This window comes from Aulonocara sp. 'chitande type north' Nkhata Bay, linkage group LG4, assembly GCF_057382095.1.
Source record: "Aulonocara sp. 'chitande type north' Nkhata Bay isolate Kocher_YH1m ecotype deep benthic linkage group LG4, A_spYH_male_GT1.1, whole genome shotgun sequence".
Lineage (NCBI taxonomy): Eukaryota > Metazoa > Chordata > Actinopteri > Cichliformes > Cichlidae > Aulonocara > Aulonocara sp. 'chitande type north' Nkhata Bay.
Window position 1 is genome coordinate 25,685,917 of NC_141347.1, and position 21,818 is coordinate 25,707,734.

At 40.3% G+C, this 21,818-nt stretch overlaps 1 protein-coding gene across 1 annotated transcript; it reads left to right on the top strand.

The window, feature by feature from the left end:
- Positions 1–7,164: 7,164 nt before the first annotated feature.
- pmp22a (peripheral myelin protein 22a) lies at positions 7,165–9,828 on the top strand. The gene is made up of 5 exons (XM_086289394.1): positions 7,165–7,322; positions 8,051–8,144; positions 8,319–8,412; positions 8,521–8,661; positions 8,787–9,828. Exons 2-5 carry the CDS (start codon positions 8,067–8,069, stop codon positions 8,942–8,944), a joined length of 471 nt encoding a protein of 156 aa, XP_086145520.1. The 5' UTR covers positions 7,165–7,322; positions 8,051–8,066; the 3' UTR covers positions 8,945–9,828.
- The last annotated feature ends 11,990 nt before the right edge of the window (positions 9,829–21,818 follow it).

Here is a 21,818-nt window from a genome sequence, read left to right on the forward strand (position 1 = left end):
ATTTTTCTTTAAAGTAATCTTGTGGTTTCATTAAAACCTCATTAAAGGTTTGGCATATTGTGAATCTGTGTGTTGGCCATCAAAATAGTCCTGGAGAACAACACAGGGGCTATCCCGTGGATAGCCTGTAAGCTTTTCATGTCACATATTAATTCAATATTATGTTATGGTCTAAACTACTCACCACTAGTAAAACTATACTTTCAATTTCCAGCATAGATTGAATTGGTTGTGGAAAAACAGCACTGAAAATATCGATCCTACAGGGAGCCTATGTGGCAGCATAGGCTCAGGGCTGCTTTGAGATTATTGTAAGTTCCCAATACTCACCAAAGTCAAATTCAATATCTTGTACCCTGTTAAGATTTGGTCACAATTTCATTTCTTCCAACTTGTGGCCCCAAAGTAATAATTTTCCCACGCATAAACCAATATAGCAGTTTTATTTGATGTTAGAAAGATACAATAATCAGTAAACGACATAAACGCCTTCTTGATGTACTATTATAAAACAATTTATTATTATTGGCACAATTCACTCAAAGCTACAAATGTGAGCCTTCTGGTTAAAATGATAGGATTTGTCCATCCGGGACTTTAATTCAGAGAAAAATGACTAAAATACGTTTACATAAAATGACAGATGAACTGACCAGCAGACTGAGCGTTATCCTGGTAGCAAGTTCAAAGTGAGGCATATTGGGGTCAGGGAAGAAGTGAAAAAAATGCTAGACTGGCTGTGGGTTTGTTGATGTTTTTAAGTATGTGGATTGTATGTTTGTAGAACATGCTGATGCACTGAGGTGTCTGCCAGAGTTTATCAGGCCATCCTCACCTCCTCATTCACTCAACCACTGAGAGGAGCTGTCAGTGGGTTTGGCGCAGATATTCTATGAGTGGCTGCTCTGGGCTGCCGCCCAGACTGATGCAGACAGATGAACACACACATACACCATCTCCGCTTCAAGCCAGGCTTTACAGCAAGGCCACAGTTTCCTTTGGCCAGGCCACAGTCTCTAGGCTACCCAACACATATGTATGGGTATCACCGCATTCGCTAACATTCGATCAGACAGACTACTCTCTAAACCGAGACTGAACTGAGCACCATGTGCATTGTGGATTCCACTATCAAGTTTGGTTTCATGTTTCAGCAGGCATGACTCATAGCTTAGGCAGTGAACCTGATCTGGAGAGATACCTGTTTAACAGCATGCTGAGGATTGTATTCTTGAATTTTTTTTCTTTTTCCTCATTTCTTCCACACAAGTTGATAGCTTGGCCTTTGTTAACTGTCCTATAAAGAGCTCTGCTGTTTTGTGTAAAGAATTCATTAAAAGTCACGGCCAAGAGTAAGGGTGTGTGAAACCTGTCTGATGAACTATGTAAACACATCTTCCTTCAGAAGTAAATGAACTCTAGTTTCTACACTGGTATATCACGGCATTTGACCTCAGAAGCAGTTCTGCGGATAATTCCTACAAAGCTGCAACAAATAGTGAGATAATAGCCAGTTAGATGCAACTTCTTCCAGGAAAACCCGATTTACAAAAGCTTCAAAAGTGCTGGCAGCATTTCAGGAAAGAAAATATTTCCTTCTAAGCACCTTTATTCTCATAAAATCTCAGTTGGCAGCTTGTGAAAGAAATGCTGCAATGTTAGCTGTCAAAGAAGGACAGCTACAGTTTCGAAAAGATAACACAGCAACTGGAATGAGTAAACTTCTGATAGCAAGTACACAGGAATTAGTTTCTTCTCTGAGAGTTGTAGTGGATTCTAGCTACAGATCTGCAGATCTCAGAGCAGTTGGATCATATGATCACGGCTGCTTATTGCAACATATTTGATTGTAATTAAAAAAAATAGCAATAGAGCATGTCTGACGCAACTTAAATTCTTATCCACAGATATCAGAGCTGTGAGAACCGAGTAGAAAGGAGAGCAAAGCAATTCAAATTGAATTCTTTCATAGTTTTTATTGCTTCATTCTAAACCCCTGGAGGCCAGTCGCACTCTGATTCCAAGCAACAGTCTGTGTTACAGTCTTGCCTGTTGGGATGTGTGTCCTGATGACATCGACTCCAACAGGAAGCCAGGGGCTAATGATTACCACATGTTTAGGATCACTAGGGTGCCACAATCTGGATTTTGTCATGCCGTATGTCTCTCATTTATTTGGTTGTTGATTCTTGATAGGGAAGGACAGAGCCTTTTCTAAAGGGAAGGAAACAACAGCCCTAATCACTTTTAAACATGGCCTGTTTTATCTGATTTAACACCCGGCCAATGGATCTCTTCAGCTCAGTTATGGGTCTTCCTGGAGTTTTGAAATTTAAAACAAAAGAGACGACAAGGGGTGTGTATTATAGAGCCTGGCCATATTTTCAACGTGCGTATTTAGGATCATTGTCAACATGCATTCTGCTGTTGGTGTCACTGGGTGTCAACACATTACCATGCAAACCTTTAACACAGGTCAACTTGTCGTTCCGTTTCAGCTCTTTCTGTCTATGGGATGTCATTTGATAGTCACTCAGCGGTGTAAAACATAAACAGCGAACACAGGGTAAGACCAGTTCAGCCCTGAGGGTTAAGAAACACAAGAAAGTGTCATGAACATCCTGGAAAACATAAACAGCATCTGTAAGAGGAATGTCACTGTCAGCGGATTCACATAGTATCATATGTTTGGAAATGAATCTCGATTAAAGCAGGCAACAGAACGAGCAGTGAAAATGAACAAAACGTTCTGTGAATAGTGCAGAAAAGCATCCAATGATTTCCAGCTGTGATGAGCCAAAGATGTGATTTTTTTTTCCTTTTTCTTTTCCTCAACGTCCCATACAGTGGGGCAAAAAAGTATTTAGTCAGCCACCGATTGTGCAAGTTCCCCCACTTAAAATGATGACAGAGGTCAGTAATTTGCACCAGAGGTACACTTCAACTGTGAGAGACAGAATGTGAAAAAAAAATCCATGAATTCACATGGTAGGATTTGTAAAGAATTTATTCGTAAATTAGGGTGGAAAATAAGTATTTGGTCACCTCAAACAAGGAAAATCTCTGGCTCTCACAGACCTGTAACGTCTTCTGTAAGAAGCTTTTCTGTCCCCCACTCGTTACCTGTATGAATGGCACCTGTTTGAACTCATCATCTGTATAAAAGACACCTGTCCACAGCCTCAAACAGTCAGACTCCAAACTCCGCCATGGCCAAGACCAAAGAGCTTTCGAAGGACACCAGGAAAAGTATTGTAGACCTGCACCAGACTGGGAAGAGTGAATCTACAATAGGCAAGCAGCTTGGTGTGAAAAAATCAACTGTGGGAGCAATCATCAGAAAATGGAAGACATACAAGACCACTGATAATCTCCCTCGATCTGGGGCTCCACGCAAGATTTCATCCCGTGGGGTCAAACTGATCATGAGAACGGTGAGCAAAGATCCCAGAACCACACGGGGGGACCTGGTGAATGACCTGCAGAGAGCTGGGACCAAAGTAACAAAGGTCACCATCAGTAACACACTACAACGGCAGGGAATCAAATCCCGCAGTGCCAGACGTGTTCCGCTGCTGAAGCCAGTGCATGTCCAGGCCCGTCTGAAGTTTGCCAGAGAGCACATGGATGATACAGCAGAGGATTGGGAGAATGTCATGTGGTCAGATGAAACCAAAGTAGAACTTTTTGGTATAAACTCAACTCGTCGTGTTTGGAGGAAGAAGAATACTGAGTTGCATCCCAAGAACACCATACCTACTGTGAAGCATGGGGGTGGAAACATCATGCTATGGGGCTGTTTTTCTGCCAAGGGGACAGGACGACTGATCCGTGTTAAGGACAGAATGAATGGGGCCATGTATCGTGAGATTTTGAGCCAAAACCTCCTTCCATCAGTGAGAACTTTGAAGATGAAACGACATGACAATGATCCAAAACACACCGCCCGGGCAACAAAGGAGTGGCTCCGTAAGAAGCATTTGAAAGTCCTGGAGTGGCCTAGCCAGTCTCCAGACCTCAACCCCATAGAAAATCTGTGGCGGGAGTTGAAAGTCCGTGTTGCTCGGCGACAGCCCCAAAACATCACTGCTCTCGAGAAGATCTGCATGGAGGAATGGGCCAAAATACCAGCTACTGTGTGTGCAAACCTGGTAAAGACCTATAGTAAACGTTTGACCTCTGTTATTGCCAACAAAGGTTATGTTACAAAGTATTGAGTTGTATTTTTGTTATTGACCAAATACTTATTTTCCACCCTGATTTACGAATAAATTCTTTACAAATCCTACCATGTGAATTCATGGATTTTTTTTTTTCACATTCTGTCTCTCACAGTTGAAGTGTACCTCTGGTGCAAATTACTGACCTCTGTCATCATTTTAGGTGGGGGAACTTGCACAATCGGTGGCTGACTAAATACTTTTTTGCCCCACTGTAGGTGGAGAGGCTTCCTTCATTCCTTCATATTCCCACATGTAAAATTATTAGCTGTCCCACTAATGTGTCCTCAAGGCAGCCAATTCATGGTCACATCCAAAACCAAACCCTAATCCCCAGTTGTGTCACTGTTCCTTCACTCATATGTTTCCTGTTGGAGATGAAGCAGCCCCAAAAGCCCCCTGGCCACTCCTGCAGGTGGAGACCAGTGCTGTAAAACTGGGTTGGGCTTGAGCTGAGGCTGAGTCATTTTTATCACAAAATAGCAAACTGTTCCAGTTAATCCAGCTCATCACAAGTCTAAACTTGAGTCTCAATATGTCTGCTTTGAGAATATAAGAACGAAAATGAAAGTAACATCATGAAAGAAAACGCAGAATGTGCTCACCTAGCTCTGAGATTAACACTGGATCCAGAAAATGGTAGGTAGGTAGGTAGGTAGGTAGGTAGGTAGTAGGTAGGTAGGTAGGGGAAATTGTTAAATACATGCAGATAAAGATGTCAGCAGCAATGCAAATAAAGTCATTCATACTGGGGATGCTGCATGTTGTGGTGAGGTTACTTTAATCTTGTATTAAAACTAAATACAAACCAAACAGTAGAGTCATTGTGACGCCTTTGTGGTTTGGTTTCAGGTCAGCTGTTTTGCCTGAAGTGAGTAGGTCTCACAAATAAGTGAGGTTTATTTAAGAGAATAAATCTGAGCATGCGCAGTAAATGGCCAAAAACCTTGCAATTTTGACATTTTAAACAGCCATCTAACATATCTCACTTTTAGTGAAAGTCTTAATTAAAAGGGTGTGCCAGTTTTAAACTCAGCTACGGCCGAGCCGCAATAACCTCGCACTGTTGTCGCTGGTTTTGAGCTGCTTCTGCCTGTTTGCTTTGTAATCACTCTCTACAAAAGGACGAGCCTTGTGTTTTGTTTTGGTTCTTTTTTGGGGTGGGGGTGGTGGGGGGTGGGGGGTGATGGCTTTGGGTTTGCTATCAGCCATGTAACAGAGATCACAACTCAACAGGGTTACAGTTGAGTCATCACTGAGCGAACCAAGTAATCAGTCAAAGCGAGCAGCAGTAGCTTTTACAGCATTCCAGAGTATGTGAGGATTTTTTCTTCTTCTGTTGTAGTCCAAGTGTGTGTTTCACACTAAAATATTCATCACTAAAACATCAAACAGCCACATAAAAATTTCATTAGAAAACCAATTTTTGTCCGTTTTTATAAATATGATTAAAAATCCGACAGCTTCATTAATGAAATGTTTATTGCATTCTTATTAGAGGTTATTAAATCAAAAGTAAAGGGTGGGGCACATTAAGGCTCACTGCAATAATGCTTCATTTGCTAAGGAATGCATCACCTATACTGCATTAGGAGATTTCACAACAGCAGCAGCAACAATCTAACTTTATAATTCATGTCCTATTATTGTTTGAAGTTTTCTCTATTTTTAGTCAGATCCAGCGTTATCCTTCCTGCTCTGTATCCTCTTTATAAGTAACAAAACTGCATTGCTTGTGAATTCTCCCTGACCACAGACTAGTGTTACACCAGTGAGATTTGTAAGCTTCTCTCACACCTGCTCCAGCTGCACTGCCAGGTTCATCTTTTCCTCCTGCTTCTCCTGCTGCTGGCAAAGCCTGCCCCCACTGACCACTGCACCAATTACATCTTCATAAACAGTGGCACGTCCATCCAGTGGTCTGGGCGGTTGTCAAAGAGCTGTCTCTTTTTTTTTTCTTTTCTTTTTTGCCTCTCCAGCTCTGCCAGGACACACAGTGCTGCCTCACTGGGCATCCCACAGGGAGGCTGTACAGCAGCCCACAGTTCATCCCTTTGCGTGTTTACAAACACAGACCACAGGAATCCACCTGATGGGCCAAGAACAGCAAGGGAGAGGAAAGAGGGCAGGCACGCGCTGTGTTCTCTGACTGCAGCAGGTGATGACTATCACGTTTGGACTGTGATGGTTTCAAAGCAGCAGTGTGCGCTTGTTCTTTTATCGCTGTTTTCACTGCCATTCTTAATTTGGGTTTACAGCTCTGTCACTGTGAGGAAATGGCACGAGACCGCAGTGTAATGAGCGATACAGAACTCTGACGGGCTTTGATCTGCAATCTTAGTAACCCATCGATGGACCTCGAGTCAAGCCGTTCCATCAGTGTAGCATGACCAAAACACTGCACTGTTTTAATTCCCTTTGGCACTGGACAAACCCCCCTGTTTCTTCATAGACTTGGAGAGACAACACATGAGGCTCAGTTCACACAAACACACACACACAGGCATTCTGGGCCCCCAGAGCACCTCGCTGGTTCACGTGCAAACACACACATACACACACGTGTACACGTGTGTTTTATGACGATCAATGAGTTTTGTTTGCAATCAAATGCAACAAAGTCAAGAATCATGACTGTCATTGCACAAATAAGAAAATGAATGAGCACTGTGGATGTAATGAATGACTCATTAGATCATAAACCAACTCTACATAGTTTTATATCAGCAGGTTATGTTAATGTTTTGGAAAGTGTGGAATTCTGTTTGTGTGTCTGTGGAAGTCTTTAGGTTTGCTCAGCAGTGCCACAGGTTATACTACAGTCCTGTAGATTTCACTTTCGTTGATGGGCCTCCACGGGAGGAAAGAGAAAGAGAGAGACAGAGGGGGAAAAGAAAGGAGTAGGCCTCTGGTGACGTGCAGGGCCTGCAGGGCGGTGTTCAGGCGGAGAAAGACACAGACTGGGGTGTGTGAGCTACATCTGGAATAGTATCTAGAGAGAGTCGCGAAGCAGAAGCAAGGTGATACTTTCCCAGCTCTTCTCTTCAGCTCGATCCGTTAAACGGAGAAAAAACTCCAACAACTTTTGATTGGCCTTTTTTTTGTAAGTGGGATTAATATATTTGCTTTTTCCATGCTCTTGTTATAGTCAGTGATCTCATTTTTCCCCCATTGAGTTTTACCCTCATACAGCAGGACTCGACCATGGATTTTACTTTTATGACGCAAAACCCGTTAAACCGTTTGAAGCTGTGACTTTGCCTGAGAGTCTCGCTCGTCTCTCCCAGTTTTAAAGTTAGGTGCTTTGTACTTGACATTACCAAACAGGGAAAGTTGTGGCTCGCGCATGGCGGTACTTTTCTGGAATGTTTTTCATAGAGATGGGTTGAGTTTGTTTTCCAGCAGCCTGCTCCCGATTAGTCGAGAAACCGTCTCCCTTACTCACACAGACAGCTGATTCATGGTCAGGTTTTTAGCCAACGACTTTTTTTATGTAAACCCGTATTGCTTTCATCAGTTAGTTACGTCGTTTGGATATTTAAATAGATCGAAAGTTCAATACTTTGATTCACTTTGACAAAAATAGATTAATTTGTGCAGCTCGACGTTAAACTCGACATTAATTATTAACTTCGGGAAATAGTCAATGGTCCTCCCTTCTTCGCCCTGTGTTTGAATGTAAGGGAATACTTTCACATTGAGGTAAACATTGCGGTCGATGCATAAGTGAGGTAATGCCGCCCTCTGGCGTGGAGATAGGCTAGTGAACACACCTAGAAGAGAGTTGGTGTAATGGCAAATTCACGTGAAATGTCTTCTCTTTTCTGCAGACCTACTTGAAAAAAAATGCTGCTCATCCTGCTTGGAGTGCTTATCTTGCACGTAATCATTCTCATTCTCCTCATCGTGTCGACAGCTGCCAGTGTAAGTTCTGTGAGACCTTTTGTCAACTTTTAAATTGCGAAAAATACAGAATGGAGCATGAGGATGTGATCTGAATAGACAAGGAGTTGTTTCAGTGATTGATTACTTTGTAATATTGCTACTGGACGTACAGCAGTAACAGGTTAAATGGTTCCGTGTTGTTGTGTTTATCAGGCCTGGTCTGTAGCTGACAACAGTGGCAAAGATCTATGGTACAAATGCTCAACAAACAATGGAGGTTACCATTGCCAACCATCCAGCAATGAAGGTTTGTTCATGTTTATAGAAAAACAAACAAAATGCAGCGTGCTTTGTTACTGAAAAGTGATGCACAAGTTAAATTTCATGCTATTCATCTCTTCTGTCTGCCTCCTAGACTGGATCCAAGCAGTGCAAGCTCTCATGATCCTGTCAGTGCTCTTCTGCTTCTTCTCCCTCATTGCGTTTTTATATCAGCTGTTCAGACTAGTTAAGGGCGGACGCTTCTTCTTCACTGCCATCTTCCAGATCTTAGCAAGTGAGTATGACTTCATCACATGCTGACAGTCACACCCTGAGAAGAAATGGGTGGAGTGGTGAGATCATCTACATTCATGCCAATTTCCTTCAGATTCCCCTCAACTCTCTTCTCATCTTTCCTAGGTGTGTTTGTGATGTGCGGGGCAATCATCTACACTGTGATGCGTCCAGATGATGGCACCCATACAAACTTCGGGTATGCGTATGTGCTGGCTTGGGTGGCTTTCCCTATGTGTCTCATGAGTGGCCTAATTTATATTGTCCTGAGGAAGAAAGAATGAAAGAATCAGGGGAGGAGAAATAAGGAAGGGTAGTTAGGAGGCCCTTTACTACAACAGCGCACTGTGCTTACTACCCACAGACCATAGACTGACATCCCAACAAAAGTGCATGTGTCACCAACACAAAATAATTTGTTTTTGTTGCTGTATTTCAGTATCCATTATTTCTCTGAAAACATCACATCAGGTTTTTTTTTCTTTCAACACCACAGCTGTGTTATCAGTGTGTGTTTGGAAATGCATTGGTGACATATTGATTTTTGATGCATGCTGGCACTTGATTTCAACAAATCCATCATCGGTGATGAGATGAATAACATTGCATTGCTTCAGTACAAAGATGTACATAGTGTCTGTGGTTTTTAGACATATTTATAACATTTTTTCATACATTGTGTACATAATGTTGTCAAGTTAACATTGTCATGCTCAATTATGTGATAGAGTTTGTGTCTTTCACAAGTCATGCAGCTGTGCCAAAGAGATGTCGCTTCAAAAGCCAGAATATCAAGCTTCTTATTTTTTTTAACATTGTTTTTATGTCTTAACTGTCAGATGCTTTGATCCATGTGCCTTACTTAATCTGTTAAATTCTTGAAGGAAGTAAGAAAACCCTCAAAATTGAAAATAAGTGTTAATACTCATGAAGTTTTGTTTCCTGACTTATCATTGTACTTGATATACCAAATAAAAATGTTTTGCATTTTGTAACCTAGTTTTAAAAATGGTGCTTTTTTTCTTTTCTTTTTTTTATTATTATGCTTGAACTGTATAGCCTACTTTGTGTTGCAAGTGTGTCATGTCCTGTGATTAATTTGCTTTTGTACAAACTCGAGTTTGCCATTTTTTTTGTCAATATTCTAAATAAACCTTTTGAAAATAAATCTGCTTGTCGCTGAAAGGTTTAATCATGTGCACGCTTCACAGAAGTCCGTAGGATGGGCTATCTGCACTCTTTTAGTAGTATAGGGAATACTAGGAAATGGCACTATTGTGTCTTTACACCATATTTTTGTACCTCTTGGTGGCGCTATGACACACAAAACACGTAAATGCCTGCGAATAAGAGTGTTCACCATAGCCACAAACTACCGTGATAAATACTTTCACTATGTAAGCATGGTGCTACATTATATTTACATGGTGTGTGGCAAGAATGGTGCAGATTAAACGATCATGTAAATCAAAGGTTTTGAAAAGTTAGGAGTCTCTCTCTTGTTCATTCATAGAGTTGGAAGTAAACTCTATGGAGGTAAACTGCTGATCTGCAGTTTTTCATGTAGCTTTCATTTAATTTCCATTGATTGTCAAGTATGGGTGAAATGAGAACAAGCAATTTTATGAATGCAAATAGCTCCACCTGGCTACATTTCGAGGACGTGCTTATCAAATTCTGGAAACTTGGCACCATATGCAGACATTATTTCAGCAAAACAGCATAAATCAAAGATCCCACTAAAACGCGGTTAAGGAAAGAATGTCTCAACAGCATCTCTGAGGATAAACCAAAATAAAAAAAGGGGGAAAATACAAGAAAAATGTAATAGTGCAAAGTGCCTCAGAAAAAGACATTGATCTGTTTAGAATTTGCTTAGACAGTTTCTCCCCAGCATCATTTCTATTTAATGTGACATATTGAAAGCATACTAGTAGATTTACATATGCTATATCTTTTTTTAAAAATTCAATTTGGCTAAGAATAAGTTTAAGATTCTTTTTACTTATTAACATGATTTGACCATGTCAAATGATCAGTTATGATTTTATTTACTTTTGTTTGTTTGGGCAACACATTGCTTTATGATTAGTATTTTATTGTAGTCCTTATGAGCTGATAAGATAACATTACACTCTGATGATACTGAGGCACATAAAACAATTAAACAGCAATATATTTTTTGCTAATGATAAACAATTGTAATAAAGATTTTATTACTGATCAGTGATTCTGTTGTAGATTATTAAATACATACAGAGTTAATCTCATGAATGGATGTATTTTACCCCCAAGCCCACATTTTTTCCCTAAACCTAACCAAATAGCATTGCTTACTACATTAATTTAACGGTCTGAGTGCCATTTATTGATAAGCCAATTATTAACAAATTATGTGATTGATCATCATTTTTATTGCTTTTTTCGTCTTCTTTCACCTGGTTGCTTCAAGGGGTCGCCACACTAACTGCCTGCCTCTGTCTCACCTTGTCTTTACTATCCACTGCATCTCTCCCCTCACTTTTTTATAAATCTTTTCTGTGGTCTTCCTCTGTTCCTGGTGTCTGACAGCTCCATCTTTAGCATCCTTTGTCCGATATAGCCACCATCTCAGCCTTGCCTCTCTAATTTTGTCTCAACATTTGTTTTTAAATTGTATGCTAACACAAAACTAAAGAGTACCAAAGCTTAATGAATCATTTTACCATAAAAACAAGTCTGAAGGAGCAAAAATAAAGGACCCAACAAACAAAGTGTGTTGCAGTCACCACCTAGTGGAGTCATAAGCAGTGGTCAGAACATTTTTCTTTTTCCATGATCATTAATTGTCTGGGTGCTTAACTGCTTTGTGTAAAATAACACAAAAAAGTTGACTGTCTCAAGGGTGGTCAGAATTTTCCCAGGTTTTGTAAGATTGATCAGATTAAAAAAATACCACTACTTCTAAATAAATCTTGACATATTTAATGATTTTTGCTGGTGGAACTCAGTTATTTCATATCAGCGTATGATGCAAAAGTGCACTTAGACATGCATTGTCCATAGTTAGCAATAGAGCTGTGTATGACAGAACCTGTCACAAATGTAACATGGTCAAAAAAAGAGAAAGCTGTCAGCAGACAATGATGCCATGCCACTAGGTGGTGACTGCAACACACTTTTGTTGTCCATTAGGTCATGGGTGTTAAATGTGCAGAGGGTAAAAAGTGTCTCAGTGAACTCATAAATAGCTTCTTCTTCATCATCATCTAATAAGATTCACAGCCATTTCTGCTGTGAGGACACAGTAAGTGTAAATATGTGGAAATTCAAATCTTTTTTTTCTATTCAAAGTTGTAACATATGGAGCTTTTGTGCTTTTGTAGCTTCACTGTGACATACTGTTGAAATTGCAAGTGTTGAGAGAACTCAGGGTGTTAATTGTCTGCTTTGCAAATGAGCGGTTCAATACACACATTTGGAACATTTTCAGTACATATATTTTCCAACAAATGGCAGACGATGAATTTGGTGGTGTTGGACTACAAAGAGTTTAATGTCCCTGGTGTAGGATAATCCAGATTTATTTTTACGGCTTTCAGAAAATAACAAAGCTGTAGCTGGAAGTTCGTACATTGTTTTATACATACGGCGTAGGTTATATTACTGGCTTTTCGAATCATGAAGAAGACACTCTGTTTCCTGTTTAAAGCATATGTACTGGGGTAATATGACGCTAATCTTCTCTCGTGCTTGCTCTCAGAAGTTGCCACCGCAGTGTATTGAGACAGGCTCCTGTCTTTGATCTAGAAGAGTCTGTAGATATCTTGCACTTCACATCAGTTTATGGGTGAAAGCTCTAAATTGCATAAAACTACAGTGTGCAGATGGTGTTTATACAAAATGATTGCTGAACTTCCTGACAGCCACTTTCCCCCCGACTAATGTGGTTGATCGTCGCTGTCTATTTGTCTTTTTTTTTTCCATCAGCATTTACAGGAGAAGTGACACTTTATGTCATGTTACTTCTGACATGAATCACAACATCTCCAGTCTCCAGACGTTTTCAAAGATAACTTCGGTAACCGAGAAAGATAAATGCAAAGCTGCTTTCAAGACATCAATTTGCAGTTATCATGAATTCATTACCCAGCACTATCTCTGCAGACACTTGTATGCACGTGTGCTCCTTCAGTAATAAATGCAGGTCAATTCACAACACACAAAACGTGTCACGTTCAACACACAATGCATGCGTTTTATACCAAGACTTATTATGCTTACAGAATGTGTAAAAACATCTAGACGGAAGATTGAAAACTTCTTCTCAGGTTTTTGGGTTAAAAGAGCTCTTCCAACTTCATCGGGACACAAAAGAGAGCTCAGTTAATGTTACTCTGGTAAAGGTCCCTGGGCATACAGATAACATATTGAGGATGTCAAGAAAACTCTGGAGGCCTATAATGGCCTCACTGCTCCATTTGAAACGTAGTTAACCTTAAGGGTTATTTATCACTGTTAGGGTCACTGGGGGCACTTAGTATTTACTGCAGGACATGGAGGATAGAGGAGAGGGGATTGAGAGGAAGCAACCCTTATCACTATACACTGGGTAATGTGGTTGAGGTATACATACATCAAAATTGTTTAACTGGTTGATAAAGACCAGGATGCTTCACTCTTCACTCTTTTTAGCATTAAACTGTTTAACAGCAGCCAAGGACCTTTACATGTTGGCAGCCAAATGTTTTCTTGGTATCCCAGGAACACATCAGAATAATTTCCCTAAGTCTTTAGTTGGGAATTTCTCTGGAAAGGCAGTAATAGTCGTGAAGCAGAACATACAATGGGCCTCAGCCAGCTGATGGGTCCCCGAATGGGACATGTGTGGACTTCAGAAGAAGCTGCAGCCCGCCTTTCTTCTTTCTCTTTAGATTTTCTGCCATTTTATCCAAAGTATTTGTCCCCCGTAACAAACCCTGGAGCCTTCAGATGTAGTTAAACGATAGAGAAAATGGCCAAACCCTGTTTATTCAAAGCTGATTTCATCACGCCTATAAATCTCTGAGAAATCAAAGCCCATCTTAAACCCGCCCCTCAACTCCCCCATTGTCTTGCTAATTCACATTAGAGCGCGGCTGGCTGCCCACTTTGACAGCGGCCCTGACAGTCTGGGCAAAGTTGTAGATGTGGAACCTGAAATTCCCCTTTGGCCCATGACCTCTGACGCTACATCCTGCAACAAGACCCTCAAAATGCACAGCAATCTCCCAGCCATGTCTGTCCTTGGATGCATGAAGATACAATGAATAAAGATGAAAATAATAGTTTTCTGATTTCTTTACACTGTGCATCCAGAAAATATTCACAGGGCTTTAACTGTTCCACATTGTGCCATGTGCCATGTTACAGCCATATTCCAAAATAGATTTCCCCCCTCAAAGTTCTATCAAAGTTCTATATACAATCCCTTTAATGAAAAAGTGAAAGAAGTTTGCTTGAAATTCTGTCAAATTTATTAAAAATAAAAAACAAAAATATAATATGTACACAAGTATTCACTGAGTATTGCTCAATATTTTGCTGGCACAACTTGAGCAGCAATTACCGCCTCAAGTTTTTGTTTTGTTTTGTTTTGTTTGCTTTATGAATATAATGCAACAAGCTAGGCATACCTATTTTGGGATGTTTCTTTCATTCTTCTTTACAAAACCTCTCACGCTCCATCAGGTTGGGTGGAGAGTGTCAGTGCAGAGCCCTTGCTCCAGTCTGAGGTCGAGAGTGTTCTGAAACAAGTTATCATCAAGGATGTCTCTGCAGATTGCTGAATTGACTTCAGTCTCACAGTTCCTGCTGCCAAAAATATTCACAATGCATGATGCTGCCCCGACCTTGCTTGACTGTAGGGATGACATTGGCCAGGTATGGTTAGCATTCAGGCCAAAGAGTTCAATCTTTGTTTCATCAGAACAGAGAATTTTGTTTTCTGTGATATTTTCATAGTTTTCATGGACAAGCGGGCTGTCATGTGTCTTTTGCTGAGGACTGGTTTCTGTCTGGCCACTCTACCGTACATGATTGGTGGGGCGTTACAGAAATGGTTGGACAGTCTTCTTCTTTCCAAAGAGCAATGCTAGAGCTCTGTCAAAGGGAGTGCTGGGTTCTTGGTTACCTCCCTGGCTGAGGCCCTTCTAACCTGATAGCTCAAGGAAGAGTCCTGATACTTCCAAACGTCTTCCATCTACAGATGATGGAGCCCACTGTGTGCATTCAGGCCTTCAGTACTGCAGAGATTTTCTGCACTCTTCCCTCGACCTGTGCCTCAATACCTCCTATCTCAAATTCCTTGGATTTCATGACTTGGTTTATGCTCTGACCTGCATAGTCAGGTATGGGACCTTTATAGGTGTGACCCTTTCCAAATCATATCCTATTAACTTAATTTACTACAAGTGGACTCCAATGCTCTCCATCCAACCTGATGGAACACCAATTTAAGGTGTGCTATACACTGTACGCTGTAATTGCTGCCAAAGGCACTTCAAGTATTAAACAAAGGCTGTGAATACGTACGTATATTATATTTTTGCTTTTTATTTGTATAAATAAATAAATCTAAAAGACACAATTTTTTTTCACTTGATCTGCATGGTGTATTGTGTGTATAATTTTGTAATAAGCCTGTAACATGACAAAATGTAGAAAAAGTGAAGTGCTGTGAATATTTTCCAGATGCACTGTAAAAAGCTCATTGCCACAAATGCTCATGGCTACAAATACTATGTGGATGCACACGCCCACACAAACACTTACAGTGAAGCATACAAACACATCCGTAAAGTACATTAAACATTAACATATTCTATCTAAACTGTGAGCTTGAACACAAAATTGCCCATCATTCAAGCTCTTTATAGGTTTGTTTCCAATAGCAGTCAGCTGTGTGGAAGCAAAAGGGTTGGAGGTACTAAATGCAACACTATAACATCATGAATTTAATAAAAAAAATCCATTTTAAGTGCTGTTTTGTATTTAAGCCTCAAAAAATTGTCACAGTGTGCGTTCACCAATCTCAAGTGACATAGAATAGTATTTGATTCAAAACATTGCTTCTGCAACTCGAGACTTAATTAAACCAGCATCTTGTTAATAACTTAGTCCCAGAAGCAAGATTCATAATCATTGAGTAAGAAGAGATGTGATTACATGTGGTGGGGGAAAAAAAATCAATTATCGAATGCTATTTTTATGCACATTGGAATTGTCTCCATAAATAGAATTTGGGGGGGTGATGTTACATTTGGTTCCTATACGTCAAATTTCCCTTCATATTTCTGCGTGTGTGTCCTTCTCTCACAGATACAACTCATACACTTAATTCAGTTTCAAATGTTATATGGCCAGCTACAAAGACCTTGTAATTCAGTGCTGGTGGCTAACAAGGGTTTCTATACTGGTGTGACAAGACTAGTGAGGCAAACATGTCTTCTTTAATTATACGGCAGCAAGTTGGAGAGTGTTTGCTGCTTTCTGGTGTTTCAGGCCTGAGCAGAGATCCTCCAAATTAAAGAGCGGTGTGACAGTGCCGAGATGCATCGCTGTTGGGAAACATGGTACAGCGGTTAGACGGCTGCTGATCCATTTATGTGCTTCAAATGCGCTTCCCACATTTGAGTCGTAGATGAAAATATGTGGATAATTTGAGAGCGCTTGTGAGTGCTTGCACATGTGAAGATAATTACGCACAAAGTGGCACAAAAATTGATTTGAAACCATGATACAGTTGAGACCAAAGAGATTCAAATCTCTTCATACAGAAACAAATGGGTGATCTTCATCATGAAGACAGAATTTGTCACATTTGATCATTTCACCCATGAAATGTTTGGCTGTGACAGTCAGAGGGTGGTTATACACAAAGAAACAAAACCCATAATTGATGCCTACATGTATTTCACTGCTGGTGACCTGTTGTACACCAGTCATTCATTATCAAGCCTTACTGAAGCAAACAATGAATTACACATAACAGTCTTCCGTAGTATTGCCACTTAGGTTATAGTTATTTTCACAACTGACCTTGCACCTTTTGAAAATACCCAAAAGCCACTAATAGACAGACAGACACAGATAGTAAGCATACATAGGTAGATCCAGTTACAACCATTAATCGGTCAGTGGACTAAATAAGCCCATAGATGTGATATCTGCTGGCAGATCAAATGAAGGATGGCGGTCATGGCCTGATCTGGTGGGTCAAACTGAAGTAGCTGTGTTATTTCAACCTCAGTGACCCTGGCCAGTGGCTTAAGCCTTCCCAGCGGATTTGAGAGTGGATGAGGAGTTGAGACCAGAGCAGCTAGAGGTGTTTGGAGTGGGCGTCTTTGTTTGTCTCCCCAATCTGAACGCTTTTCTCTATAGTGACTGATCACCTGAGCCTCGATGTCTGCTGAGGTCTCGAGCAAGGAAAGCTTGAATTACACCTTTAGCAAACACTTCACCTCTCAGAGTTCATAGAAGGGTGGATAGCACGGTCGCTTACACCAGATAAAAGCGCCACATACTCAGACCTATTCACTCAGGTGAGTTCAGAGGTTGCTGGTTCCGAAATGATGATGCTCATACAGATAGTAGTAAAATCCCAGTCATAGTCGGCATGCTCTGAATAGAAGTAAGATAATCTCCCTCTTGTTCTTCAACTTCAAGTTACGTTATGTTTGTGTGAATTCACCTACATTTGTTACAACTGTATTTTTACAAGCTTGGGTCAAGTCTCTTGTTGCTATGCTACAGCTGCAAGTATGTTAATGATCAGGCCTATAAGCTACCAGCTTTGTACACTCTGTTTCAATAGCCTCTGTCTGATGACTGATTATGATTGGCTGATTGGCTGGTTTAACATTTTTAACATCCACAGTCGTAGAAGGAATTTATCCTTATTTATAAATCCAAGACAAGGATGTATGAGTAAGAAAGCCCAATTAGGGTTGTAAAGAGTGTTGATATGATGGAGACCAGACGATGTAAGCAGCAGAGAGACCAGAAAACCTTTTTAAAGATGTCTGTAAACACGAAGGAACCCCAGTCGTAAGAGATTAGTCTAAATATTGTCATCCCACAGTTAACCCTGCCAGTGAGAATCTTCACATACCTAAACAGTGAGAGAGAGAACCCGAACTGAACCTCTGGTTCAGATGGGGTTAATAGGTTCCCCTAAATGTCTGTGTAGTGCAAATATTGACAGTGACTCCATGTTCTCATGTAATGACCTGCTTCGTGGAAGATCTCTCCTCTTTTCTTGTTGCTTGCAGCCGCAGAGTACAAACAGCTGTTCTGTGATTGCTTACTTGGACAATGAGAAAATCCAGGTCTCAGTGTACAAAGAGCCATATCACTAATGATTACCCAGGCTGCCCACAGCTGAAACATAAGCCTAAGCAGTATTCCAGACTCATGCCAGTAGTTCACTCCCAATAGCAAAAGTAAAGATATAATCATTTATCATGCATCATTTGATATGTGTAGTAATATGCCCTCCTATTAAATCCCTTTGAAAGGTAATGAAATTACATCCAGGGAGGGATATTATAAATAATTTCAATAATGCAATCTCAGTTTGACCACAGCCTAATTGGGTAGCAGGTATAAACATGTGAGCAAATGAACAATAAATATAAGATGTGAAATGCTGTTATGTCTCTCAATCAGGCTCACATTTCAGGTAGCAATTAAACCTGTTTATATTTAAGCTTCACTTGTAAATAATTTGGTAAGGGAGTGATGTATTGGCTCACTATCCCTTTCAGATTCCACCACAGGCAGGTAGAGAGAAGTTTATATGTAATATAGCTATATAGATACACACAGCTATTCAATGGTGCATTCACATTAATCCAGAGGAGATGAACCCAAGACACCAGCATCAAACAATCAGGCCTCTCAGTGTTTATTCAGTCTGTTCAGTCAAGTATACTGCAGTGTAGCTAACTGAAAGGCAGGTCTTCCAAAGAAAGGTGGTTCTTTGTTGTTAGCAGCTCATACTGAGCTGTAACAGTATTTGTATATCTGTTGCTTTGTTAATTTTGACAATTTTGAATCCAAAGTCCATCCCAACATGCTGACTACAAGTGACCTGGAGACTGGACCTTGAATACACAGGAGGATAAATATATACAGTGTCTCATGTAATGTTATCTGACGATAATGTAAATCAATTCTATTGAATAAACTGATGTTTTGGTCTTACAGAACATGTTAGAGGCCAGTCTTATGCAGACTGCTAGTCTATGATATTTTCCCTCTTTATCTCAGATAAATGTTGTATGTTTGAAAATTGAGAATGAATATGTTATTAAAATAATCAAAAGTTATTTAGGCTTATAATCCACCCTGGTTCAAGGCTTCCAATAAATGAATAAAAAATGTTCTTTGCCCTGGAGAAGTGTCTTTCTGTTGTCTTTCTTGTATGAAAGCACCAGTTATCTATGATAAGCCTGGTTGAGTGAAATGTCTATGAAAGTGCCCCTGATTTAATTCCTCATTTATGGTGTCAGGCAAACAAAAGTGCCCCAGGCACACACAAGGCTGTGAACCCTTTAAATGTGTTTTGGAAAAGTCTGAACTGATGAGTGAGTTGTGCTTAAGCAAGGAAAAAATTTCCAGCAACACGTTGCTTTCACAAACACAGGGGCACACTTTGCACAGCTGTGATTCACCACTGGCTTAAAGTTAAATCTGCATCGTTGTTTATAAATCCATCAAAGAAAAGGCATAAAAAATTAAATTCTATAAATGAAATCCATAAAGTCAAAAACATGCTAAGCTTGAATGTTCATTCCCTGGATCTCTCACAAAGCCTCGAGTGGTAAAGGCAAACAATGGTGATCATTAGCTGTATCATAAAGAGCATCAGCTAATGATCCCGGTAACCTTTCAGCCTGTATACAGAGGTCCTCTGCTTAGCGGGGGAAGTCAAGCGTGAAAATTTGAGGTGCCTCCATCAAACCAGATTTCCAAAGCTGTGTGGAGAGATGTGTGATTTGTTTTGATGCTGTTACTAAGTATTCATTTAGGAAGCACAAATACAATATGTGTATACTTTCAGTGTGCATGGCGTTACACAATATCGTAGAAACCTGCGTTATTTCTTCAATAGCAGTGCTATTGAAGCACTATTCAGGTATTGTTTTGGATTTTCTGATGGCTGGACCACAGACAAACCTCTAGCTTTTGAAATTCTTCCCTCTCAGCCTTTACTACACTACGCATCTTGAGCTCTCTGTGGTTGTATGGAAAACTGTCCAGTGGTAAACTTGGTAATTGTTTCTTTCTGAGCTAGTAGCAGAAAATAATTGCTGTCAGAGCCTTGACCTTTTTCGCTAGCTGCATTTGAAGGAAGAATAGTCTGCATACCTTCTATTGATTTATCCAAGAAAAATGCTACCTTTCTGTGCTCTTTGTGCAGTGCAGATGCAGTATGACTCAGCGCCACGTTATATGGCATTAATGTCTTCAATTAACCATCAGTATACAACACCTCCATGCATTTATCCATGCTCTAAATAAAAAAGATTATATAGAAAAGCTCAAAGGGAAAAGAAAAACAAATATGCTAAACTTGCTGTCAGAAAAGGCTCTATTCTAGTAGATATCATATTGTCTTCGACAGAAGTAACAAGTGTTTTTTACAGCTACATTGACACCTCAAGTGTGTTTATGCACTCTAACAAGACTTTTCCGTCTGGGCCTGTCAGCGTGTCAAGAAGCCTTTTGACAGTGCTGAAGTTCACACCATGTTCATTTTGTCAAGTTTATCCCCCACCCTCGACATATGACCAGCAGCAGAGCAAACGTCAACACTAAACCTCTGGATCATAAAACGCAGGATTCATGAGGAGAAGTTCTGGGTTAGCCAGGGGTAAGATGAGGATTTGTTCAATGCAAAGCTGGAGGTGGAGCACAGCACTGCCTTGACATGGAACCCAAAGCTGTACATCATCACAGTGAGCTATTACAAGCACTAGGAGCTTGGCGCATATCAAAGTTCTGATTTTGTTCAAAAGGTGCACGTTGCCATTATTCATGTCACTGTAGCGTGACATGAATAATCGCCACAGTAATGCTACCATTATGTATAAACGTATAAACACTGAACAATTGAGTTTTTTTAAAAAAAAAAGGACAAAAAGTAGAACAACATGTTGATGTTATTGATTAGCAGTCATTTCTCTTTCAATATCGATCAGAAAGGTCTCTTAATCCTCAGTGTGTGATACAGTCCTGTGCAAGGAAGGGACTGTATGTCACATGCTCATACCTCTGATCCTATTTCCCACAGGACAGAGGCGTCATATATCTAATCTGGCTGTAAAACGTCACCTCAACTGAGAAAGGAGTTTTGAGCCCTTTGCACTAGTTTGCCTTTTCAATTTTATCTGTATTTGTTTGTACGGTTCCACCGTGACATGCTGAGATGACTATAAATTAAACGACTCATACAACTGCTTATAAATGTTCGTCATAACTTTCTAATTAAAAACAAGCGTGGAGCTGTACAATAACTTGTGAAGTGAACAGAAATACTCCCAAGTCAGCTGCTTCGCTCACGTCTAGTGCTTGCGGCTATTTCCTAGCCAGGCAACCAGATCATAGCAGCCTCATCTTAAGCTTGCGAGAGTTCACAGGTCCCATTCAGACACTGTTAAACTTGAGTCGTGAGTGGAGCTGACTAACCCTGACAACTGTGGCTCACCAAATTCTGTTTGATCAGGGATCAGCCTGCTGAAAACACTGCAAGGCATGATGTCGCAGCATGTCTCTTGTGGGTGATGTGAAATAAGTGTTGACAATTTAAAACATGGTAAATTAGCAAATCGGAAATGTTCTCATCAAGTTTGCACGCCTGGAAGGTGCCAGTTGAGTCCCTTTAGTTCATCCCAATGGTAAGGAATGAGTTCATCAGCCAAAATGATGTGCACATATCTAAAGTTTTTTATTGTCTTGCAAAGAGTTTGACTTACTTTTATGAGGAACATTTCTCTGTGGCCACCTTAAATCTGTTTTTAGCGTTTATAAAGCTTAAAACTGTCCTTATCCATTCTGGAAACAAGTAGCATTTAATGTGGAAACTCCAGTGCGTGTACCCGGGGAAGGACCTCACAATGAAGTAGGAGTGATTTC

Bases quoted from the DNA above. Each gene is read 5' to 3' on its own strand.
- pmp22a (XM_086289394.1), top strand. From the start codon at position 8,067: ATGCTGCTCATCCTGCTTGGAGTGCTTATCTTGCACGTAATCATTCTC. The intron at 8,145-8,318 runs GTAAGTTCTGTG...TGTGTTTATCAG, and splicing joins TCGTGTCGACAGCTGCCAGT to GCCTGGTCTGTAGCTGACAA. The intron at 8,413-8,520 runs GTTTGTTCATGT...TCTGCCTCCTAG, and splicing joins CCAACCATCCAGCAATGAAG to ACTGGATCCAAGCAGTGCAA.